Source organism: Calonectris borealis, chromosome 8, assembly GCF_964195595.1.
Source record: "Calonectris borealis chromosome 8, bCalBor7.hap1.2, whole genome shotgun sequence".
Lineage (NCBI taxonomy): Eukaryota > Metazoa > Chordata > Aves > Procellariiformes > Procellariidae > Calonectris > Calonectris borealis.
The window spans coordinates 24,631,180-24,657,857 of record NC_134319.1 but is presented as its reverse complement, the minus strand read 5'-3'; the positions used below and the strand labels follow the sequence as shown (position 1 = coordinate 24,657,857).

General features: G+C 36.1%; 1 protein-coding gene across 6 annotated transcripts; it reads right to left on the bottom strand.

The window, feature by feature from the left end:
* Nucleotides 1-1,533: 1,533 nt before the first annotated feature.
* On the bottom strand, nt 1,534-26,674 carry STXBP3 (syntaxin binding protein 3). 6 transcript variants are annotated; one of them, XR_012674525.1, is made up of 19 exons: nt 26,552-26,659; nt 21,782-21,831; nt 20,951-21,032; nt 18,632-18,708; nt 17,907-17,985; nt 16,453-16,553; nt 14,301-14,455; nt 13,311-13,401; nt 12,240-12,364; nt 10,704-10,808; nt 10,109-10,166; nt 9,821-9,886; nt 9,310-9,390; nt 8,483-8,621; nt 7,782-7,896; nt 7,222-7,320; nt 6,235-6,320; nt 4,469-4,617; nt 1,534-2,254 (listed from the first exon to the last, which is right to left on the bottom strand). XR_012674525.1 is itself a non-coding variant. In XM_075156486.1 (19 exons), exons 2-19 carry the CDS (start codon nt 21,786-21,788, stop codon nt 2,163-2,165), a joined length of 1,686 nt encoding a protein of 561 aa, XP_075012587.1. In that variant the 5' UTR covers nt 21,789-21,831; nt 26,552-26,674; the 3' UTR covers nt 1,534-2,162. The 6 variants fall into 6 exon arrangements, 5 of the variants coding, with proteins under 5 accessions (XP_075012587.1, XP_075012585.1, XP_075012586.1 ...); XM_075156486.1 differs by having other exon boundaries at nt 7,790-7,896; nt 20,951-21,019; nt 26,552-26,674; XM_075156484.1 differs by having other exon boundaries at nt 7,790-7,896.
* Nucleotides 26,675-26,678: the final 4 nt, after the last annotated feature.

Below are 26,678 nucleotides of genomic sequence, written 5' to 3'. Positions count from 1 at the left end.
CACCTTTACAGTAATGTTTGGCTTTGCCTTCTGGAAGAAGTGGGTTATGGATTCCAAAACCCAAAAGTCTTAGCCTTGTATTTATCAGCTATCAAATTTTGAGCTTTAAGTGATAGCACTTAAGCCTAAAGCAGACACTTGGAGAAGTCTAACTGCTGAATATGCAAAAATAATCCAACATTTCAAGATAGTATTTCTTCAACTCTATGCAACAAATAAACATCAATACAATGGATTTTATATGTTATTGACATAATTTATTTCAGTCCTTAAGTAGGACACTTTGATATCAGTTATTTTGTTCTGTATTTATTGCTATTAAGCTTTGGGAATAGGAAAAAGTTTGCAACTCCGTATAGCTTTTACACTGAACTTGGGTCCTTCTTGCCAAAGTGTAAGGACTATATATAATTTAAGCGTAATTGTTTAATACTTATTTCAAAGTGTGCATCTTTAGTAAGAAAGTGTTGAACACTGCATTTCTTAAATACATACTTTTACTCTGGATTTTTATTGAGACGTTTTAGTTAGAAACTAGAATTCAGAAAAACGTTATCTAGATAGTTCTATTAAAAATTTTTTTTTCAGTTTTGATGCACATGATGTTTGATGAACCAGTTAAATTAAGAAAGGTGTTGTTCCTGTATTACTACTGAAAATAAAGTCAGTGTAAGTTAGATGTCTAACTGATGTAGGTGCATTTGAAAGCTACAGCCCCTTATCCTCCTCATGCCCCATGTCCTGCAACATTTTAGAATTGTTATGTAATGTTCTCCCATTTCATTCCTCTCTGATGTAGGGGAGGAATTTAACCCTTTTCCACCTTCTAATTTCCTCCTTCTAACTTTGAATGAACTTACCTAACAAAGATGTTCTCTTAACCTACTAGTTAACCTGAGGGCAAAATGAAGGGAAAAGAAACAAAACCGCCTTTTTGCAGAACAAAAATGAATACCTTTACAGTTGGGAAAAACGTAAATAAAAAGCCATGAGTAATCTATTCTTTTTCATTACGACATTTCTCTCAGATTCTACATACAAACTAACATTTCAAGGCACATCAATACAACACCCCTTTAAAAGGTTAGTAAGTTTACACTTAAATAATTTTCTAAGACAAATCTAAACATTACCAGTATTACAGAATTAATACAATTTAGAATTTATTTGATCCCCTTCAACACAAATGTATGTATTCCCTAATATGTAACTAAGCAGAAGAAATCCATAAATTCTCTGAATACATCAGGTTTGGGTATTTGGTTTGCTTTTCACTTTTCTTTTTTAAATTACCAAACCATTTAAGTAATTTAATTGAAAGAGTCAACTCCTTCCCTTCTTTTCCTCTCCTTTTCCCCCAAAAAGAGAATTTACACTTAAAATTTTGGAACTTTAAGTTGAGTTGCCTGTGATATAGAACAGATGGACTAAATAGACACAATCATAAGGAAGTTTGCAAGAAATTATTTTTTTTAAAAGCTTTAGTAATAATCCCTGTACATACTTAAATATAAAGTGTACTTCAGTGCACAGTTGACAGCATTTCTCCAAAGTTATTTATTGAAATTAGAACTGCTTAGTACTTCCATAATAAACTTTTTATTTTACCCACCACCATCTAAAAAGACCCACCACCTTTTGATTTTTCACAATTACATATATTTAAAGATTTTTCAGTGAGTTATTTTACAGAAGATATTACAGTTTGAGACATTGCACTTGTGTGAAATATTTTTACCATAAACTCATATTTACAAATTTTCTTCTGAAGCCTCTACCTAAGAACCTAGGCCCTTTTTAATTCAGTCATTTTTAGAAATAAACTCTATTATAGAAAGGTTTCACAGTTCTCAAAAACAATTCCAGTTTATATATAATCATGATAACTTTTAGCACAATTTGTTAGGAATGAACATGCCCTTTTGAAAAAGCACTTACAGTGTTACACTGTCTATATTAAATACAACCTAAGAAACACACATGTTGATTTTTTCCTCTCTCTGCCTTCTACTCTCCAAAAAAGCAGCAAATTTAAATTATAAAATTACATTCCATTAGTCAGAACCATGTAGTGTCCTGTTACAGTATTTAGAGAAGTCAATTCCATAAGAATATGTACATACTATTTGTCTTTTCCTAATGCATCATAAACATCACTATTTCTATTCATCCTTAATGCAGACCATATCCTTCGGTTTACTAAGGCTCTTTACTTCATCCAGTAGTCTTTTAGGTGTCAAAATATGAGTAGAACCTGGCAAAAGAACATAAGCATTAACTGTATCAGTCTGAAATTCTGACTTTCAGAAATTCCCTCTTTAAAAAAAAAAAAAACAAACCAACCCAAAAAAACCAAACAGCACATCAGTTACATGCCAGTGTTTTTTAGCATACCTGGAAAACTGAAAAAGTACAACAGTTCAAAGTGTTTTCCTGTGCTGTCATATAAAGTGTCATCATACAAATTTAAGTGTCAAGATTAGGCAGGCAGCGTCCCTCTTCCACACACTGAGACATCCAGATTAAGGACTCTTACTTTGGATACAAGTTTCAAGTCCCTGCTCTGCCCGGTTTGAAACACAGGCTTGAACCTCAGCCACTTTCACTGTATGCAATTGTCCCAGCCTGCAAGAAATCTGCCCATTCTCTGAAAGGGCGAGTTAATGACAGGCTTTACCCTGGAATCAAGAAACCATCTGGATTAAAGATTATCACAAACAGTAGTTTTCCACAGAAATATCAGTTACAGAAAATTGGCTTTTATTAACATTCCCTTGAAAAATTTGCAAAAAATTCCAAGTCTGGAGCAGCAAAGAAAATCCGTATTATTCTTCAGGAGTGCACAGTTACCTCTCTTGTTCTCATAGAGAGCGATTATAACTTCTGCCGTGAAGGGTCACCCTACAGTTATAAAGAGAACTCTTAACTATTTAAGATTAAGGCTGTCTTGAACCTTGAGTTTTAGTAGTGTTAATCTGAATGGGCTAATATTCCTCAAGTTCTGAATCAGGAATAGAGGAAGGTTTTCATCTTGCAGTAAGCAGCATGGAGATTTAGTAGTTATCACCTTCCCTCAGAAATCAGGATTACAAACAAAACTACAAGAACCACCTCTAACCAAAAGGGAAGACGGTGCTGTGGTTAGTGCCAGATATTACAGTCAAAAAGTGACCTACAGTAAACATGGTTTTGTAAACAAGTCTCAGATGAAGAAACAGTCTTGTTAAACTACATTCCTGTTGTCCTGGTCTTTCCATTGCAACTCAAAACTAGGACCAGCGTTAAACCTACCTCAACCACCACCAACGAAACCAGCAAACAAAAACCAACCATCAACAAAAAAAAAAAACTATCACACATACAAACACACCTACAACACACCCCACTATTTTGAGGTAACAGACTCTAGATCTCAGAATCAAGGTTGCCATTGCTTTAGGGAAGAGTATTTATTTATTTAAAAATACAGTAGATAGATTTAATCCTTTTTGAAATGCAAGACTAGATTTAATTGCCAGTCATCGGCATCTCAAGCAATTTAGAATGCTTTAGATGACCCTGCACCCAAACACCAGCTGCCACTCCAGATGGGTACAAGTCTCTGGTAAGGTTCTGTATCTAGGAGTTTTGATATATCATACATGCAAATGTTTTAGCACCTAAATTTAAACAGCATTGCAGGAAATGATTATTTGAAGCACAGCAGCTGATGGAACAAGTATTTGCTGCCTCTGAAGTATTAACTGAGAGGTTACTACCCCAGTTGGCGATTCATGCATTTACTGCTGAATCTTAAGAATATCAGGGAGATTACTCCAGTTTTCAGGGCAAAAGCTATAAATCATGGTGTGGTTTGTGTAGCCTCTAAAGAAACCATGACAAGAACTAGAAGATGTTGCAAAGTCAACTGACCTACACTCAAAAAGTTTTTTTGGGTTCGTTTGTTTTAGTTTGGTTTTGTTTTTTTTTGGGGGGGTGGTTGTTTTTTGTTGGTGGGTTTTTTTTAAGGAAAAAAATACTTCCCTTCCTCCCGAAGTGATTAATTTTGCACTAGTCTTCCAGCTTTCCTACTACTTCCAAAAGCAATGAGAGTAATAAGCGTAGCTGCAGATAAAGCACAGGCAGATGTAAAAGTTTGTGAGGAAAGTGTAATGCAAGGAAATATAGGTCTGTTTAAATCCTTTTTGCTATACATCAGGCTACTTGAATAATGTATTTCTCTCAATTCATGATGATTCTTCTGTAGAACATAACTGTATTTATTGTCCTTAATATCTTGTTGCAGAAAAACCCCAAACATCAAGCAATCTAAATAAACTGAAAAGACAATGCTAAGTGCATAGTTTTAAAAAAATACATTGGCTATAGTATTAGTTTACTGAGCCAACTTAGGGAATGTAAGAAAAATTTTCCAGAAACACATGTAGTAAACTCCTACATATCACCTTTTTCCCCAGGACAAGCTTACCAATAACAACTTCACAGGACTTGTAGGCTTGAGAAACTTCATAAGCACTGCGCATCTCAGAATATGTAATTCCTCCAATCACAAATATAATCAGTCTTGCACTACTCTTTCGCTCATCTTGATAACTAGCTTTAGGTTTCTGGCGTGCACTGTAAAAGATTTCATGAGATAACCCTTATATAGTTTTACTGATTAATTTTGGTAAAAATTATACGCTTAACAAGCAGTAACAATTTCTGCCATGCAGTTCACGGTTTGATTGTAATTTCAGCAAAAGAATTTATAATTAAAAGAATTTTAACAAGAAGTTAGCACATTACTCAAACTATTCAAGCGAAAAATAAATACAAAACAAAAACCTTGTTGCACACACAGCTCAAACACAAAGGACTTCTACCGAGCAGTTTAATTCTACATGCTAGCAATTCCAGTGGCGTTTTTCATGAGAGGTTAATTTGAAAAAGCTAGAGTCTTCGGTTTTTCAGTCTCCAAACGTGAACAGAATCTCTAAAAAAAATATTTGGCTGTTATCAAGTAAGATTCCGACAGCTAAAACCAACAAAATAAAGCTCTTAAAATATACTTTCTAACACACATATAGTAATGACAGATTCAGATTAAGTCATCTGCAGTCCTGATCTCTCTTTGCTAGGGTGCCTAAAAGATTCCCAAATTTCACCAGCCTATAAGACAGAGATCCAGTTATAACGCACAGTGACTTGCCCTAGTGTTTCCTTGCACTGATCATCATGGTGCATATCCAGGTATATATGGACACACCAACAGTTTGGTTAGCTGTAGAAGTAACAAAATTATTTTCCTAAGGCTGTGTATCTGTACCTTTTGTCTTTTATTTAGTAAGGTACAAATTCCAATTCAAGTGTGTCCTCCACATTTAAGATACGTGTGATGTTTCCCTCCCTATGAATTCCAGCATCTGTTTAGCGCAATGAGCATTCCTGCGATAGAAACACTCTTATCATCTCTATTCTGTCTCGCCATTTAAATAACACTACCAAAAGTGATACAAGCTGTCAAATTGGCAGGTATCGGTCATGAGGTTCAACAGCTAATGGGATTAAAAAGGGGAAAAGAAGGGACAGTACAAGTTGGTGAGCTAAAAAAAAAAATTCTAAAATCACGTCCCAGTGCTACTCAGTAAATATGCAAGTACACGGAGCACACCATTTCACATTCATTAGCAGAGAATTCATTTCAAGACCTCAAACAGTTTTCTTCTCGACTTCTCTAAACCGTCCCCTGACAACAGGGGTCAAATATCTTACAGGCCCATATTCCCTAATGAATGAGACAGCCTACAGAAGTTGAATTTAACTTAAAGTCATTAACTTCAAGAATGATACCACCACCACCACAGCAGAAATAACTTTCAGAAGAAATTAAAACATTATTTTTGCCTAAGTATATCACAGTATAGTGATAATCCATCCCTGAAACTACTTCACACTAAAAAGCTCAATGGTCTAAACCTCTCATTCTGGCAATATGGAAATGTTATTTCTAACTTCGAAGCAAAAAGAAGATACTCCAAATAAAAAGCTATATACGGCTAAGAAGAGTTATTAAACTAACAACCAAGTTCAGTATGTTTTAGATGAAATAAAAATACAGGTTTTACACATTAACATTACCTTATACAAATTATTTTACCACTTAGTAAGTGAACTTTTTTAACACTTTAGAATGTACATGACAAAAATACTGAGAAATGGGTAAATTATATTTCAAGAAATTAAACAGTTTACCTTACTGCTCCTGAACCATTCCAGGTAGGAGGACACTGGGAACAATATGGCCAGTCTTTTGAAGGTAGTTTGTTTTCTATAGCATCCTGAAGCGCAAAACAAAGACCCACTTTCAACAGCCACGTAGACCTAAAACCCATCAAGTTTCAACTTCCAGTAAGGATGCCCAACTAGAATTTAATGCCAGCATATGCAATTTCTTAGAACAACCAATTGCAAGCAGCATCTCATGAACAACACTCCTATGTAGCAAAATGCCAAATCATGTAATGCTAAAAATTATTACAAGGCTTTTGTATATCACAAGGAATTGGGAGTGTCTGTGCTTTCTTTATAAACATAATATTGATTTAACTGTTCAGATTTCACTAGTAGCTTTTCATCTGTAACTACCCTAACATATTTAATTTCTCTATAGCAGTATATAAGAGAAGTTAAGGCCCCCTGAAGACACAAATGAACATGTGAAAGTCACCAACAATCTATGAATGACAGCGCTGGGTCAGACTAAAAGGTCCAGTGAACTCACTATTCTGTCTGACATCAGTCACTAACTGATGCTTAGGAAGAGCTTTAAGAACAAAGCAACTACACTTTTGACAAGTAACATTTTACAGCCTCTACTGATCTACAGTTTAGATTTGAATTACAGTTTAAAGACCCACTGGAGGGAAAAAAAAAAAAAAGATCCAGATCTTTATATTACTCTAAACACTGCCAATCACAGGACAAGCTGTTCAAAAAGACTTTTTGCTTTCACTTTCATTTGCATCACCTTTAAAACAACCTCCAATAAAGAGCACTGCTAACACAAGCAGTCTAATGTTTCTATTATTACATTCAGACTAGAAGTGATCACTTCACTCAACAGACATATTTAACGAAAGTAACTCAAGATACTATAGAATTTCAAAAGATTGGCTATAACTACTCACTTGAGTAAATTTCTGCACTGCACTCATGAATTACCTAGTTCATCAAATTTACCTCCATAACATCTTTAATAACAGGCGTCCACCTAGAAAGTTGAAAAGTTTCTTCTGAAGAACGGTCCCTTCTTGGGTGTTTATGTTGCTGAGCAGCGGACTGAAAAGGATTTCAAAACATGGTTGTATTATATGGTGTATTTGGTTTTTTGAAACTTATTCTCAGTTAGTAGCAGGTGGAGGGGGGATCAGTAGGAAATTTTAAAGAAATAATTAACAAAGAAATAGTAACAACAAAGAATAACAATTAATACCTGTAGAATTCAGGATACACTAGGAATACTAATTTCAGAGACAAGGAACTGAGTAAGTTGGCACTTTCCAAAAGCAATTAGCTCAAGTCATCATGTGATGATTTTAGAGAGAACATTATAGGTATCTTACTTTGAAAATTATTCATGTTAATTGTTTAAAGGATTTACCACTTAGACACATCATAAAAACAAGAATTCCTAGTAATTGCCCGATTCCAAAAAAAGACCTGGATAATACTGCTAAGAGTTGCTAAAAGAGCTGTAGACAAATAGTTGGGTGGAAAGTAATCACAAAATAAATAAATACATTCTTACTGAAGAGATAACAGGAACATCAAGGTATTTCCAATTTCTTATCATATCACTATCACTTTCTATTTGTACATTCTGGATCAGCTTGTCCAAGTTTTCCTGGGTAGTTCCTTCGACATAAGGAAAACATACAACTTAATTACCATGTGACTGTAAGACCAATTTTGTCTCACACATTCTGGGCTGTTATTTAGTCCGGGATTTTTTTTGTTCGGCCAGTCTACTATAAGTTTAACATAACACTATATTTTAGATAAAATTTTGTTTAATGGTCCATTTTTGAGACCAAAACTCAATATTGTTACAGATTCCTCAGACCCACATTCTGTGAATTTCCTCCTCCTCTACTACAAATTCTTCGCCATTGACTTCATTTTCAGGTTGCAATGGACATAGAACTCCTCCTTTAACAGCTTCAATATTATGTGAAAAGGAGAAAACTTAAACTATCCAAGCACAGGAACGATGCTAAAACACTGTATGAATCTGCACTTGTATTCAATCTCCTTACCAATATATCTTTGCTACTAATATGAGAGAAGAGAAGCTAGAGGATGGACAGCATCTCTTTCAAAATTGGCCATCAATTCCAATACAGATGCTTAAGTAAACTAAAAATACTGGACTATCCCAAAACTTTGTTGAAGTCCATAGTACTGAAGGAAAAAAAAAACCACCTAGGGCAGCTTATCATACCATTTGTGCTAAAGATATACAGGAGAATAGCTCTAATTTTGTCATAGCTCTCATGACTTTTGTTGAGCAGAACTGGAAGGAGGACTCTCATCGAGTCTTTCACTTTTTGACCTTCTGCATCAGTTCCAAGAGCCAAGTCCTAAATTAAAAAAAACTGAGTTTAGTGAGTAATCATTAAAAAAAAAGAACATTGTTTTCTGTGTTCTGAAATGCGTTTCTATGAAACAGTAGGTTTCAGGAAACAAACAAGCTGCATCAATTTAAACTCAGTATGAAAAGTCTTTGACATAATTATTTCAATAGTTACAGCATTACAATAACACTACGTAACACTCTCAAACATTTAAAACTGTTTAATATCTAGAAATCATATAAATATAAATTTATAGGTTTTAACTTAAGATTAGTAGTACAATGTAATGTCTATAGTGTCTCACCCCAACAGGTGCTTTTCCCAGACATTTAAAAAGGGCTTTCTTCTGCAGAACATAGTAAGGCAGCTTCGTAAGAGTTTTGAACAAACACAAAGATGATCGTTATATAACTCAGCCGGATTTGAAGACAAAAAACCAAAACTGTAAAAGCACCTCCTTTATAGGCAGAGTAAAAGCCTTGTATATCTCACTTAGCTTTAACACTACTAGCTCAAAAAGTTATCACAAAAAAAAAAGGAAACAGACACTACTTTTGTCAGTTAAAAACAAGCACTTATGCCTGCAAACAAAAAAGTTGCATTTGCAGTTAAGTTGTTGTTTGGTTTGTGTTTTGGTTTTTTGGGGGTTTTTTTGGTTTTGTTTTTTTTTTTTTTTTTTTTTTTTTTTACATACCTGTTCAGTTTTACAGAGCCTTTCTATGTTAGATTTGAACTTGCTCATGCAATCTTCTGCTAAGTTAAGATGGACAACTTGCTAGAAGACAAAAAAAAATATACAAGCTGCCATAACTTGCCTTTTTTAAAAAAAAAAACAACACATCAAGCAATAATTTTTAATGTTACAAGAGTCAATCCTCCAACTACCCTTCAGTATCATCATTCATCCTCTGTATTTTACCCTTCACTTAGAGATTGACCCCCATAATACCTTTTAAAACATTAAACTGCTATGCTATCTTCAATCCTCAAAGCACACAAATCCTTTAAGTGTTTTGGTTTTTTTTTTTTTTTTACATACTGAAATGAAACACCTGGAAACAAGTTTTCTTCTCAAAATTGTACATATTGATTTTGAGAAAAGTTATATAGCACACTTAACAAGAAAATGACAGAATAAAACAACACAGAACATTATAGTGTACAAAATGATTCATTGAGAAGTTTAGTTACAAAAGACTCCTTACCCTACTAATCTCTTTACGATAGTGCGGCATCTTTTTCATTAACTGGGCCAGAGCAGATATCGATAACTGTGAAGAAATGATACAAGTTGAAAAATTTCCCCCCCCCAATATTTTACATCCTTATTTCCCTTCCTGTTGCAGCCTTGCTTTTTGTTGTCCTTCCCCTGAAAACTGTCACTGAGATAAGCCTCAGTTTCTGTAATAGGTCCATGAATTACATAGATCTGATCAGCTGAAAATAATTAAATTACCAGGAAAAACAACACTACATTAATTTAAACAACTTACTTTTCCTTCTGTTGCTTTTCTTTTTGATGAAACTTCTTTCAAAAGCTTTGGTATTTCCCTGAAAAAAAAAACACAAAGGAAAATAATCAAATGCAACAGCACCACAGTTCTTAAATCTTTTCTTAAGATCTTAAAGTCTCAAAAGAACTGTGCAACAAGAACTTCTGAGTAAAAGTAAAAGCTTCAAATACAGGTGTCCTTCAGAGAAGAGTGTTTTTTGACAAAGGAAACTGAAGTCAAACATCCTGTTTATAATATCTGCATAATGTCATTTGACACAATAACTTGCTAGTACTTTATGCAAAATAATCCCTTCAGATTTAAAAGACTTGAAGATACCTCCCAGGAAATAATTTTATTTCCATTTTCCTTAAGAACTGTAATTAATATTAATAAAATTGCATACCTCTGTACACACTGTATTTTTGAAAGTATTTTTACTTCCTGGCATCGATTATTTAACAGGATGCAGTCTATATTGCAAACCATCTTCACTACTGCCTGTATTCCTACTTTAACAGCTCAAATACATTCCCTCTCAAAGAAACTTCTAAAACTTGCATTTTTAACTAGTTTTTGTTGTTTATTCACATACTCTATCACATCTGCAATATGCTTGTGCCGAATCTTCACCCAGAGCTCATCATCTTCCTCCAGAATTGCCTCCCGTTCCTTCCCAGCAGGTCCTTCTGTTTTGTATCTTCCAAGAGAAAGTTCAGACAGTTGTTTGGTTTGAGGTTTTTTTTCCCCCCTCATTCTAATAACTCATTAGAGTCTTAACTGTTATGGTTTCATCAACATACATGGTAATAGCAGTAACGTACACAGTTTTTCACTTATAAGCCAAGCTCTTGCCCAACACAATATAATTTACGTATGGATTTTATAGATACATCTTTGAACATAGAAGCAGCAGATGAATTTTAGAATGATTCTCTGGGGCAATAGCTTCTGGACGTTCTTTTAAACCAACAGTAACTAGAGTTTCAGTCATACATTCACATGCACCTCAACTTCTCTTCAGCTTCCAATGTTAACTCCCCTTTGACTTCAAATGCAAATTGTGTGCAAGGTAATACACATTGAGACTGCAAAGTGCAGCTTTCTATATCTACTGTAAGACATTTTGTAACTCTGAAGGAAAATGAAGTCCCATTCACCCACAAAATAGACTATGTAGGACAAATTACTTCACATATACAAGAAACATGCTTCACAGCATTACAGACCAGCTATTACTTTTCTACAAACAGAAATAAGCCTATAAAGCAAGATAGCAATCATACTACATGACATTTTCACATTTACAGAAACTCACACAGTGTGTACGGCCAGAAAGCAGAAAAATACAAAAAAATTACAAGATTAATTTCAGATTCACAGAATTCTGTATTTTCTATGAAAACATTCACTCACTGTTTCTGACAGAGAAGATACACATTCCTGTTTACTTAACTAAACAATGAGGCAATTGGGTCTTATTTGCTGTAGTGTGTCATCAGAAAGCAAAATCTTACCAAAATCTTTCGTGTCAGAACAACGCGACAGCAAAGTACGTACCTTACGCAAACCAATGTCACACTATTGCAAACCAATGTCACACTATTCCAAATAGTGATAAAATAAAGACTATAAACTGAACATGGCTTACCTAAGTGTGCATTTAGGATAGAAACATGTAAGTTTTAACAACTACACAAATTAAATCACTGGAGATATAAAAGCGAGCATTCCTGAGAAACAACTAAGCTTTTTCTCAGTATTCTATTACTGGTCTTGTTTGCCGTGTTAGGCCAAGAAGGTTGAGAATATGAAAGAAAAGGTAGAGAACCTGAACATGCACTACCAAGGTTCTGCTTCAAGTCTAGTACAAAGTTCTTTGTTTTTTAAAAAAATGCAATTTGTTAGACTCAAAACTTAGCAAAAATGCTAATTAGATCCTACCTAATCTCAACTAAATAAGGAAGTTACCAAAAAGAGGAAGCTACAAAACCAAGAGGAAAGACTAATAAGTGAAGCAATCCTTATGTAATATAAGCAGCTAGTATTGCTATGGTGCAATTCAGCTAAACAATTCCATAGATTTTATAATCAAGAATAAAGCGTTTAGACTTTTTTAAAAAGTACTTGCTTGTAAGTATCATTTTCAATTGGTAGCAGATCATATGCCATTGCCTGGAAGGTGAGTTCATGAAGTACAGTTGATACTGGGTCAAAGCCACGATCAATTATTATTAGTTGGGAGTGGGTTTTAGCCTAGAAAGCCATCAAATAAACGTGAAGTTAAGACATACAGTACAAAGTTAAGGCATGTTAAATCTATTTACATTAAGTTACAGCACTGCAGACATCTTTGGAAAAATAACTGAAAAAAACTAAAAAATATGGTCTAAGTGTTTATCAACATAAATAGAAACAAACATTAAAGTGATAACCAGAACACAGTGGTTTTAAATACTAATTTTAAGGCAATGCTCTTATTCCATTGCAATGCATTCAGTAACCTCACCTAATGAACAAAAAGTGAAAAGAAAAACCACACACAAAAAAAAGGCCTCTCACTGACTTTTCACAAATAAGTGTATTGTTTGTATTTCAGAGTAGATTATCCATACTGTGCTGCAATACAGAAAAAAAATAATCTCCAAACATTCAACTGAAAGTTTCGCTTCGGGGTTTAGCAGAGTGGCAGTAGCATCAGGTACATTTATTTCTATAGCAGAATGGAATGTCACCAAGTCAAAATGGTTTACCCCATATTTCTGCGTTTAGGCAGCTGCCCTGATCTGTAGTGACAGATCAAAAATATTTATGTGAAAAGCTGTACCTTTGTGGACAATAAATCCCTTAATGGGAGACATTTCAATTCCGTATTAAGTCCCTTTTACATATAGCCCTATGGAAGGTGAGGTTAAAACAAAAGTTATCCACTTTTTTCCAGGTTTGTATCATCCCCCACATTATCATAGGGCCAATTTTTGAAGTACGATTAGTTTGATCACACAAATTATATTTGCTTACATACAGATTTACTGTATCAGTTACTTCCTCTAAGTTACTTTCATAGATAAAAACAACTAAATGGCAACTATTAATAAATAAAATCTGTTTTTGTAGAACCTATTGTCAAAACATATTCCAAAGATTTTTTTTTTTCCCCAGACTTACAAAAAAGAAGCAAACATTTTAGTTCACTTTCTACCTTTATTTGGCTTTTCTCATCAGTTTTGTAGTAGTTTTCAAGATTTTTTTCAACAAGCTGTGCAAGTTTGCTGGCTTTATCAGATGGTCCGCTGGGAAAAAAGGAAACATGCGGAAATAACTTAAATTTCTTCATCAAAACACCAAAATGCTACCTTTAAAACAGAAAGAACTCCCTAGACTGATCCTCTGGTTTCACGAGCAGTTTCTGAACTCCATTCTAGGTATTTCCAATATATTTTCACTCTTACATTACGATTCCACTCTTTGAATGCTTCAGGTATTTCACACAGTAGAAACAGCTTCAGCCAAAAAACTGACATTAGCTGGCATATGGCCCAGCACCTGAAAGTCTCACTCAGAGGCGGGAAACAAGAAAGAAAAAAGAAACAGAGAAAAGAAAGAGAAAAGAAAAAACAGTCAAGCAATTATTTCTTTGTTACCTTTGCAGAGAATAAGGCACCACTTCACATTACACCACAGAATGCAATTCTTGAGCGTAATTTCAGATACCTGCTTTGACTTCAAAGATACTACTCCGGACTCTCTATCAAAGCTCAAAAGAGGTATTCTCCTCAGTATCTCTACTACAAAGAAATCCTGATCTCATCTGCCTCAGCAATTTATGAATTCCTTGATGCCAAGCGGAGCTGCAAAACTACCAACAGCAGCAATTCTGTTACAGGATTATGCATGCGGTATATTAGAATGCAGCATATTAGAGTGTCATCCTACTGACCAAACATGAAACAAGCAGTTCATAACAAAGCAGGGTATAGTAAGTACTGTTATATGAATACACACACAGAAATAATTCACTGCTCTGCCTATACTTCACTAAATCCTATCATTCCGTATTTCAGAGTTGTGGATTAAAACCAATTAATCCACAATAAAAGAAACTATGCTGCAGCCTCCAGTTATTACCAAACAATGTGGGAAGTCCTAGAAGTGAGAGCAACTCCACTATACAACACTATTTTTGCCCCACCTTTTATATCGTACTCCTGGATTCTCATCTAGTGTGGCACATAAGGTAACAATTTGTTCAGCCATTACTTGCATTACAGCATCTTTATCCTTTGTCTTTTCCAGAGTTGGACTATAACAGCGGTAGAATGCATCTGGGACATTTAGAGTAAATACCTATGTAAAGCACAACCAAGAAAAAAAAAATGGCTTGAATTGTGTATTTCTAAAATATCAGGTAAAAGAATTGCTAATACTTTAAAACTACATGCTGTAATATAAAAGTCATACATAATATACTTTTAAAAAAACCAAACCCACACTTCAGTCCTCTTTCTCTGTCCTGTTGAGCTCATCTGCTTCTTGTTCTCACACTCTTTTCCTCTGTTACTCTCCTCCCCTATATAAATTACTATAATTTTCAAATTGCTTACTGTCTGTACAGATGGAGGGACCTGAGACAGGCAGAACTAAATACCATCCAGTGTCTCGTACAAAGCCATACAATGCAACACCAGAATGGTCATAGAAGGTATCAAGTTAAATTTGTCTAAAATATAATTTTACATATTGTATCTCTTTATTATATGAAGACTTGTCCTCCGAGGATTAAAATTCTTTAAACACATTAAACCTTGATAAGAGATGTGTAGTACTACACAGAAGAAAAACTTTTTCAACAGTAGATGGTATGCAAACATAGAAACAATCCCATTGTCAGTAAATGGATTTTCTCCAGCTTCAGACAGACTCTCTAACTACAGACCAAAAGAAGGTAGTCCATCCAAAGACAGTTTTCTTTTGAGTAGATAATCACCTGGACTTTGCCCAGAGCTCAGTCTAATTATTTACTCTTATCACCTACTAGAAAGCAGGCCCAGGGATTTTACATTAGGAAAACCAGTTAACATTCTCTGCTCCTTTGCTAAGGATTCAAAATGTTCTCACAACCCAATATACTGAGAACACAAAACTAAGCTAAAAGCAAGAAGAGACTAAGTGCTGCTTATTTTCAACTTTAGAAAAGTAGTCCCAATTTCTACTTTCATAATAAGTCCTTCAGAGAACCAGGACAAAAAAATTTTTGTATGCCTTATTTGGTAAAGGAAGCTACAAAACCTTTTCTTAAGAGCAGCTTTAGCAGAACTCCCAAAAACAGTTTGAAACAAAGCTTGGGAACATCAACACCACTGGAAAACAAACAAACAAACCACCACATTAATTATTCTCAGATGGCTTCTCAATCTAAATAAAAAAAAAAAATCCGTATTATAAAAAGGAGTGCGTCTCCAAACTAGGAAACTGCATCACAGTAAAACTGGATAGCAGCAACCTCTCCTGCATTCACCTGCCACCTGGTATACAGAAGAGTTCTGACCCTTGATATGTTCATAAGGTTTGAAGAACACAGGAAAGACTTGTGGGAAACATTCACGGTTAGTTCTACAACTCCCAGTAGTGGTCAGGGTTTGGGGCTTCACTGTTTTGTGAGTCTCAAAGTGCATTTCAGCCTTCTGTATCTGATGAAGTATACGAGCAACAAAATTATTTCTCACCACAGTACCCACTACGTGGTTTCACTTGGAAATCACCCATTGGTTTCCAATGGTGGTCTCAAATTTTTAACTTAGAAAAACATGGATTTCCATGTTTTCCTTTCAATAAAAAGTCTGCCAACTTGTTATGGTTTTTGTTTCTTTTTTTGTGAGGCTTTGGTTTTGTTCCCCTCCCCTTCAGTTCTCTTCATCCATTTACTCTCCTTTTCTGATTTTCACCAAGTACTTATTCCTATTTCTACGCACCAACCTACCTAGTCTGTCAAAATAATACCTCTGTATAAGCAGTAACAAACTTTACTGCTTACTAAACACAAGCCAGAAAACTTTTCTTCTCTTAAGGAATAGATTCCTTCTCTAACCTCTCTACTGCAACTGACTCCAAGTCTTGCAAAGAGGTCAAGTGCAAACAGCAAACCTTTGAGTACAAGAGCATTTGTTTTCATCTGAAAAATATAGGCAAGCACTGGAAATATGCCAAAACGGCAACAGATACCACATACACTTTGTCCTTAAAAAAAAAAAGCCACATTCTATTTAATTGTTTTCTAGCAGGTCAACAACATTGAAAATAGTCCTCCAGACTATTTTCTGCTGTTGAGAAAGAATGAAACTCACCTGAGACTCATATGGGAAAAAGGAAATGTTGATCTCCTTGCATCTCCTTATTGATTTTGCACAGGAAGACTTAATTTTATTGAAGAGGTTGTCAGGACAGACTACAGAAAAAAAAAGATTCTAAGTATAAATCATTTGTGCACATTCCAGCTGTTAACTCACTTGTACGCTTACAGTATTCAGGACAGACAGACAATTCTAAATTAAGAACCAATTAATAGTAACATATAAAAAAGTTGCAAAATCTTCCTAAGGTGAAAGAGAAACTATAATCAATATTTTGTGTTTGAGACACTCATTAGCAGTCTGTAGCAGTGAAGGATATTGATTTTAACAAAGCAAAAGTTTCTGCTATTTCCCCTCATATAGGGGAGAAAACATTTCCCAAGCTACAAAAAGGTTAAAGGGATAAATATTGTGTACATATCAAACATCAAAACACAGAGAAATAAGGAATTTAGTTATAGATCTCAAATGTGTTCCACTACACTGATAGGCTACATTGGATGCCCGTCTAGAAACTGAATTTAAGGAATACTTGGATGACACGAATACTAATACTACACAGACTGGGAAGTGACAGAGCTATTTCTCTAACTCCTCTCAACATGAAAAGCTTTGGCAAGTATTCAAATTGAAAGTTTGCACACTTGCAACAAAGGAACATACAGCAAGATAGCAGTATTTTTCCAGAATGAGAATTGCGGCATCAGCATAAAATGAAACAAGAAACCAAGTTTCTGATAGTAATTTGATAACTGCTTTGATAACATACAGTAGCAGATACACACCATCCACGGACATCCACAGAGATAGCCACAAGTCAGTCCCTGCCTTCAGCAGCATGTTTGGGTTTTTTGTTTTCCCTTCTTTACACAGCCATTTTAGTCACGCTGACTGACTGCAGAGGAACATGCAGTCACATTAACCCCATTTGCACTAACTGTCTCTGCTTTGCAATTTAGACTGTGCATGCAAGGGCTAAGTAGGCACCTTCTTTCAGATGATGGCAAAAAGCTGGCTCAAGTCTGAAGAAATTACCTAAAATAACCAATTACGAAACATTGTTCTTGCAGCAAATTCTCATGCATCTGTATTTTTGAGTACTGTTTTGCTTATACAAGATACATAGTTTTACTTGAATTGTCTTTCTCCACACTCTCCAACATAGGAGAAGACTGGAATACTTAAAAATAAAACCAGATTACCTAAATTAAAAGCTGAGGTGGGGAATGATCAACATCGTTTGGTAATTGCAAAAGAAATGACTATTGCCACATGGCACAGTGACCACGTTCTGGCAACCCAAATATGTTTAATGAATTGAGTCTCGAATCTTCTCTCAAGAAACAGGACCCAAAATTTTCATTTACTAACCTATAGAAAAGAAAGTTGAGAAGCTTATTTATTTACATAGATAAAGTTACCAAACTACAACACAAAAACTTACTTACAGTCAGTGAAATACACATATGCTGCTTTGTATCTGCTGGATGATCTAGTGATGAAGTCATCAATAAGGCCATCTACAGACTTATGAGGGTAGGGGCAAAAAAAAAGAAAAAATAATTAATGTTTTGCCTTTCCTCCCATACCAGACAAAGCTTCGCCCTCCTCTCCTCCTGCCCTGTTAATTACCCAGTCCCACTTAGGAATACTGCAAATCAACATCTAAGAAAAGAAAACACTTAAGTAGAGGATTTTTAATTCCAGACCAAGAATAATAAACAACTACAGAAGGTCAGTCATGCACCAAGATTGCTTTAGGAAGCAAACAAAGCAGGATAGTTGCATCATTTTCCACCTCTAACAGTGCTGAGATTTATTCTCTCAAGAATTTTTAGGAAGTAACAGTAATCTCTTATTAGAGCCATTACTTTGAATTCTATTGTTCAACATATTGCATCATTATTTGATAATACATCTCTTTCGGTGAGGTTACTAATATCTAAGCAATGAAACAGTGCCTCCATTGATAAAAAGGTACACATGTGCAACATAATCTATGGCAACACTGCATTGTCTTTTCATTATGGAAAACTAAGCATCACACAGAGGAGTATCACACAAAATGCAAAAATTAAGTACTACAGAGTTGTACACAGTAAATAAATATTTTAAAATAAAATTGCTTTTTCAGTCTGAAAGATCTTGCTACACTCTTCTTTAAAATACTAACCTTTTTGGTGGGAGTTATGAAATATATTGCTTTCATGTGTGGTACAGGCTCACGGTTTTTATACACGTTCTCCACCACTACAAAGTAAGAAATATTACAGTTTTACAATTAAGAGTTTTATGCATCTGTAAGGAAAGCACCATACATATTTTAGTATAGAGGTGATAAAAATAAAATAACGCTAATCAAGTTGTTCACAAAACTAGTGGCAAGGACCTATCTTCTGCCAAGAGAGGCTTGATTTTTTATTTATTTATTATTTTAAATCCAGCGAGTTACTACAAGACTTCTTCAACCCTCAGTCTAGTGTCAACTAAATTTGTAGAACTAATTTTGCCCTCACACAGAAAAGTATGGCAACACAAGCATGCTCAAACTATGGGGCCCAGTATGAAATATCCTGCAACAGAACTGCCTCAGCAAGATTGTTCTTTTTCCAGTACATTGAAGGGGAGGGAGAAGGAAACTATGCAGGGCATCAGTTTTGGACTACAGCCTCTTCTGTCCTTTGTTTGCCTATTTCCTGTGCACTTATTCTGTTTCAATATAATTGCAGGCACAAATTAGACCTTTTCAGCAAATCAGCTTCACTCAACTCTTGGTTTTCTCTGTGTAATAAAGTCATTACCATATAGTGTTGCAGTACACTAGCTTGAGAATGCAGAGAGATTCATGTTGCTCAGTAATTTTGAGGGGAGAGGAACAAGGAAGATAAGTAATTTCAGACATTTGGATGTGGAAAGACAGGTTCTTTTCAGTAGTGTACTCACTAAAAACAAAAGGTTTCTTATTGATGAACAGCATACATGCTCACTGAAAGTTTCTCACAAAGGATAAGCAGTACTTACTATCATCAAAAATACACTCCAGAAAGTGAAATGTATACAGCTTTGATATTATAATTCCAGAAGAATCATGTTATACTGAATAGTTGGAATAAAAGTCTTGCTACTTGTGGAAAAATAATTAAGTCTAAATACTGCTCTATTACAAAAGTGTTTCTAAAGAACTAAACCTAAAGCTAATTAAAAACTAGATCATTTACATTTTGTTTATTCATTTCAATTTCAAAAGCAGGCAGGAAAAAAGTTTGGCAGCATGATACACTAGTAAACATTACAGAAAGGTCAATCATAAAAAGCAACTTTGAGAAGTGTTTTATGATAGGAAAAACATCCTTTTTTTAAGTTGTAGGGAAGAAAAGCCTGTAAAATTTACTAGAGAGAAAATACTTTTTTAAAACACATGTAGAAAAACAAAGTCTTATCTAAACAGGCATACTGCATAACTGAGACCTATCACAATCCATCCATTATTCACTTTTGACAGTGGCCAACATCCAGGAACAGGACAGACATTCCAGCAGATGAGAAACTCCACTCCACTAGAAACTACTCACAAATTGTTTGGAAAAGTGACAATCTAATTACTGTTAATGTTGCTTTATTCTAGTTAAAGTAATCATTGATATAATTTAGTTTCAAGTTTTTGTTGTGTTTTTGTTGTTTTTTTTTTTTTAAATTACGGAAAGCTCTCTTGTTTTGAGAAGAGGCTAAAACATATCTGCACAACATAGAATTCAAATTTAAATTCTTGCCTCTATCGCATCCATTTGCTTGCAAACATCTCTCATCTCTCATCAGTTATTGTCTCCTGTTCTCATTTTGTCTTTAGTACTTAAGTTTCTCTGTCCTTGTACCCTAACTCTACTGTTTACGAGCATAAATTAAATCAAAGCAGCAGATATTACTGATTTACAGAACACATTAGGAAAAAACACACAGAGAACAATTTGCCTCTTCTTGTATGTTTTACTAACATTCACTTAATTCTTTATTGAGCTCGTTTTCCCCTAACTTCAAGGGACAGATAATATTCTTAAAAAATCACTCTGTGACAGATAACTCATTTAACCCATCCTGGACATTAGCAAACAAAACATACACATACTCCCCCCCTCCCAAAAAAAAAAAGGACAACAAACAAAAACAAACAAAAAGAAAAAGGAAACCCCAAGCGCAAAACCAACAACAAACACCAAAAAAACTCACAGTGATCTTTAGCAAAAAGATTGAAATGAAAAGGGTTTTAGCTTCTAGGCAGAGAAACATTTGATTTTTCATTAAAAAAAAAAAAAACAAAACACACAATTGGGTAATTACTGTACAAGCCAGAAAGTCTGCTAGTCTAATATCCCATAGCTACTTGTCATCATCAACCAAATTAAGACAATTTCTTGCAAGGGTACCATCAATTTTATTCTTTCCCTTTTTCTTATCAGGATATTGCCATCTGTATATTAAAAACAATTATGCTTACCTGTGATACCCTCTGCCAGTAAATCAGTCATTTTGCAGCACAGTGACAGTAATTTAGTGGTGTAATCATCTAAAAGAATTATCTAAATGTATTAAAAAAAACCACAGGTATTTAGATAAATTAATCAGCTATAGTAATCCCATGTTATTTCCTTAACAACTTGCCACAGAAATTTGAAGCTGACATCTATTTTATTACTCTATATCTTTTCATCAGCTGCATACAGCAACTTTGCAGTGGGAAATTAATCTCAAATAGCATCAGAAGGCAGCTCCCTACATACAGGATTTCAAAAGATGAGCTCCATCTTAAGTAAGTAGCTTGTCCCCACTACTCCTACTAGAAAGTATTTAAAAACTTTCACTTTGACATAAGTCTTTTGAATTCCTGCCTAATTTACCCCATGGCCTGCTTAAATATATCTGTACTTATTCTAAAACTGTTTTACAGCTTAAGCAGCTCTAACAGGTATCGTACTGCTGAATCCTGCTCCACATGTATTGCACAGCAGTATAATTTTTGAAGTTAATAAAGTACAAGTCTTCCAAAAGAAAAGTGAAGATAAACACTTGAAAAAAGTGGGTTTTCTGTCAACACTTAAAGAATTGAGACAACTAACCATTTGTTCTTAGTATGCTAGCCCTTAGATTTTTCATTACGTATTATACAGAGATCTGAGTTAACAGATTTAAAATCCATTACTTGAATAGAAAACAATTTTAAGTGAAAGTGACAGCCATTAAATAATACTTATTTTTTGTGTACTCAGTGATACAGGTAACTTGTTCAAGTGATTTTAACATTCTTATAGAAGTTGTAACAAAACTATACCTTCCATTCTTCCTCTTTCCTGCAGTCATCAAACACTGATGATTTTAGCTCTGTAAGAAGAGAGATAGACAGTTTACCAGTTAAAGGAGTCAAATTGTTACTAAAAAAAGTAATTCACTCATTTAGACTCATATGTTTAGAGACCTAAAAAGGAACAAACAAACAAAAAAACCACAACCATTGATAAATACCTCTACAGAATTCTTGACCACAAACTGTCCCTGCCTGTTTCAGAAATATGTAGCTAAATTTTTCATTTTTGCTAATATTAAACAGTTCCATAAAAATCAATCTGAATGATCACAGGGCTGTAAATATTTCACTTTGTTTCTACTTTTTTAGTGAACTCTTCCACTAAACAGATTGTGCACATGCAAAAAAATTAAGCTATTCTTTAAGATAAGACAGCTGGACCAACACATTCACAAATCAAACTCTCTTAAAATCTATGCTAACTTCAAATGTCCTTGTTCTTTCTCTAGAATTCCAGAAAGAAAATACCAGTTCTTTCAGGAATTGAAAATTATCTTAAATAAGGTATCCACTATCTTTTCCTGCTATGACAACTTTGGGAGAAATGTCAATTAAAAAGCTTGTAGAAGATTCAGCAATAGCAGTCAGCATCTAGTTACGACCCACAGCCTTTAAAGATTGCCAGAACTATAAGTTGCCATTTTCAGCAGTGGTGTCATCAGGCTAATGCAGATTTGATCTCACAGCAGTGGTATGTATCAATTAAAAGTCAGAAGATTTTGGGAACTGTTTAAAACCTGGTGTTTATAAACATAGGAATAAAGAGAAATTCTCTTTAAAGAGAACTCTCTATTTTGCCAGAGAACAGAATTTCAGATTAAGCTGATGACTACTGCTATTAAAATAGCTGGACCTTTTTCCCAAATGAAAGTAATAGAAACAGAAGCCTAAAATACAAACAAGCAAATTTAGCACACATTTTGTGATTACTGCCAAGTGAAAGAACCGTAAGAGTTTTAAAATAGGAGGTGCACATACAACAAAAAGTACACCTATTTCATCAACGTTTATAAATATTAATATATTCACTTATGTCCAAGTCCCTTTGGCATGACACTATCACAAGATACTCCGTCTCTACTCCCAACTTCCAGTGCCTCAGAATTCAGCCGTTTCTTCCAGCTGAGCACCCTACCTGCTCATCCAGCCTTCACTTCATTTCAATTTCACAACTCTAACACTGCATAGCATGCAACACTCCCAAGATGTCACACTTCATGCTTCTCACAGTTATGTTTTACAAAGATGTCCTATACAGACTCTTTCACACTAACACTAGAGGTTTCTTTTGAAAGATGAGTACTTTATGCTTTAGCTTTCCAATATGCTCAAGTTACTTCTTACAGCATTGGCATTCTTCACAGCAACTTCAAAACCTTCCACTCCACTTCATCTAACAAACTGACAAAAACACTAGTCTAAAAGTTATTTAAGCAAAAAGCACATGTTTCAAGAGGGATGCAATTGGTTTATTTTGTTTAGGCTGCTAAATGATAGAACTCAAGCTCAGTTCTCCTGAACCCTTTTCTGCTTATACAACTCCTGAAATCCATTATCATTCCTCAAACTTGTCCTCTGGGTTGCTTCCAGTTCAACATCCTTCCTGTTATACACAACCCACAGTTTTCAACAAGTTCTAGGTCTGCTTAGCCTGGTGTAGAGACTCCTATGACTTCTTTGGATATACTCTGTATAAAATTGAAGAACGCTCATCACTCCATAGCTGCTACCAAGATGTATTTGTTGGTAATACCTGAATCCAGGATGTAACACAGGCACGTTTTTTCCTGTCACTTTTATACTGTGTATTTGTTACTTACATTTTTCTAGGTCTGTATACAAGATTAAGAACAAGTCTTTAGCCTCATGAAAATTGCACTAACCTTCATATTTTCCGAGAACACTCTTACCAAGGAATTAGCATTACAGAGTTCTTTTTAATAAACTGAGCACCCGAGAGCCTTGTCCAAAATCTCAAATATATTTTTTCTACAATACTTTACTTACTTGCCTATAAAATCAACCAGAACATACAAATGCATAATCCAGTTGTGTCTTGAACTTGATTTCTGTAATTAAAAATAGAAGTCAGCTTTCTCCCATCATGAAAATAAATCTTATTCCAAGCTATCAGTGTAGCACATACAGTGTACTTGCCCCTCCAACATTCCAACTGCTATTTGTTTTGTCCTAACCTGCAGCTGCTTTACCCAAATAACTGACCTACACTGGTCTACAGGCTCTCAAAATCATCTCACTTGTCTCCAGTAAGCATTCTGAATGCACCAAAAACAATCACAAACCCAGGTATGAATAGTGCTCCATTTTGTCTAAGCTTTCATTTCCTTCTCACAAATTTCAAACCAACCATGCATCCTAACTACCTTCTCTCATTTTGTCTTCTCTGAATACATTGAATTAGTTTAAGGTGTTTTTCTTCTACTTTCACTTCCTCACCCACATAAGAACTATACACAACCCTCACAGAACAGCAGACTGCTAAATCCCTGTGTGGAAAAAAAAAAACACCATACAAAAAAAAAAAATGCAAACCACACCTTGGCAAAGTTAATGACCCATTTATAACACACTTCCTGAAGAAAGGACTAACACAGCTTGCACTGTAAGCAAGTGTTCTGGAAAATAAAGTTGCAGAAATGTTGAATCATTTTTTAAAAATTAATATAGATATCTATGGCTAGCCTAGAATCTTATTATACAAGCCTAGAACATATTTTAAAGTTGTAAAAAAAAATTCAGGATAAAATTCCTTGTGGAAATAACCTTATTTAAAGATACACACACAGAGATGCAGTATATAGTTAATTTTATAATTTTATCCACAGGAACTACTGCCTCCTAAATACAGGTAGCTTCCCCTGCCCCCATAACTGTGAACTTAACTGACAACAAACTCTGGTGAAGTAACCTTTTCATACAGTTCTGCTTCAATTCAGTCTAAAATTGCACCTTACAAAAAGGGCTATCACAGTGGAAAGAAGAGTTTTTAACAGCACCATACCAGAACACAGGTACAACTATCTTTGTACACACAACACAGGTACAACTTCTTTGCCTATTCGCAGAACAGGAATAAGATACACACTGACAACATGAAGCATCAGCGTCACTGACACATTATTTTCACACAACCCAGCCTTAAAAAAAAACACGTTTGCTGGAATATTAGCAAGCAACAGTTTATGGCCTTGAATTACCCATAAACAAAGTGCCAGACAATGTTTAAAACTTAGTTCATCAATTTTCATTGCTGTTGCAGTCTTGGAAAGACAAGAGTAACTAGTTATCTAACAAAGCACTGTTTTCAGAAGAAGCTTCCTTTTTACAAAGTTTGCAATATAAATGTTTTGTTATTCACACTGCTTCACCATCACTGTAATCTTTCTTCCGCACGATCCTGTCCACACTGACAACGTCATTTTCAAAAGTCCTTATACGCCCTGATGACGCACTAGCGCTTTGATCAGGTTCCCTCCTTTTAAGGGCCAAGTCTTCTACAACACACCTCAGGATAAAACAATCGCTTTACAGTCAAAGGCACAAACGGCTTAACAAAGCAAGACAGGACAAGCAAAGCAGCAAAAGTAGGGATTTCTAAAGGTCAAGTTGTAAACAAAGATATCTAACTCAGGCAAGCAGGGTACAGATGTTGGCAAATCGAGGACTGAACACCACAGGAACAGTCTGCTTTCCTCTTTCTCCCCTTTTTCTGTTTTCTCTTGCAGTGACACAAGCAAGCAGACTGGAGCTTGCAGGTGGGAGCAGAGGAAAACGCAGAGAAGGCAGCAGGACCTCCCCATTTCAGTGACAGTCACTAGGCTGGCCGAGCTGCTCACGGAGTCACAACGTCAGTACAATTAAGTCCGGCGTGAGGTGGCTACTAATGCCTTTCCCCAAAGGTCTCAGTACCTGACATACTATTAGCCCTTCTACTCCACTGAGACATGGAGTAGTTACAACTTCATTTTCTGTACCAAACACCGGCAGAACCTGTTCCTAAACATGGCAATAAAAACCTGCAGTTCATTTAGGAAAGTACCTGGGGACACCTTCATTTTTTTCTTCTGAAAACCGTGAAGCCCAATATAAAGCGGGCAGTGCCACTTCGTGACACGCGACCAGAGAGCCCCTTCTGAAGCCGGGAGTACTCTCCAAAACTGCCATTTCGGAAGCAACAGGGAAGTCCTTAAGAGCTGACTTCAGTTTAACCCCTTCGAGAGCTGGCATGGCTGGCTGTATCCTGTGTGGTTTACCCTTATCTCGGAATAAGGCAAAAACGTTTCCATCCAGGTGCTATTTACTGCAGGCACCCGCGGCACCGCCGCAAGCCGGGGCGGCCGCCTCCCGCCGCAGCCGGGGAAGAGCAACCTCCTCCAGCCTCTGCCGCACACCGGGCCCCCCACAGAGCCGCCCGGGCCCAGCCCAGCTCTCCCGCCGCCCGGCGCCTGCGGCAGGCCCGGCCACCCCCGCTCAGCTCCCACACGCAGCGCGGCTCCCAACGCGCCTCCAGCCGCGCCAGGAGGGGCCCCGGCTCCACCCTCGGCGGCCAAGGGACCCCCGACCCCAACACGCCGGGCTACAGGGAGGCGGCGCCTCAGCGGCAGCGGCGAACGCTCCCAGCCGGCCGGCCCGCGCCGCCGCCCAGCGAGCGGCCCCGGCTGCTCCCAGCCCCGGGGGGCAGCGGAAAGGGGGCGCGGAACGAAACCCCGCACTCACTCTGCCACACCAAGCTCTTCAGCCCCCGCACCGCCGGCGCCATCTTGCTTGCAAGCCCCGCCTCGTGCCGCCACCGCGCCGCTCCCTTCCGCTCCCCTGGCGGGCCCCGCCGCGCCCTCTTCAGAGG

Excerpts from the sequence above, each read along its gene's own strand:
- STXBP3 (XM_075156484.1), bottom strand. The coding sequence starts at position 26,594 with ATGGCGCCGGCGGTGCGGGGGCTGAAGAGCTTGGTGTGGCAGA. Across the intron at positions 17,986-18,631 it reads TCATAACTCCCACCAAAAAG|TCTGTAGATGGCCTTATTGA; the intron begins GTTAGTATTTTA and ends TACCCTCATAAG. Across the intron at positions 8,622-9,309 it reads GGCTCTGTAAAACTGAACAG|GACTTGGCTCTTGGAACTGA; the intron begins GTATGTAAAAAA and ends TTTTTAATTTAG.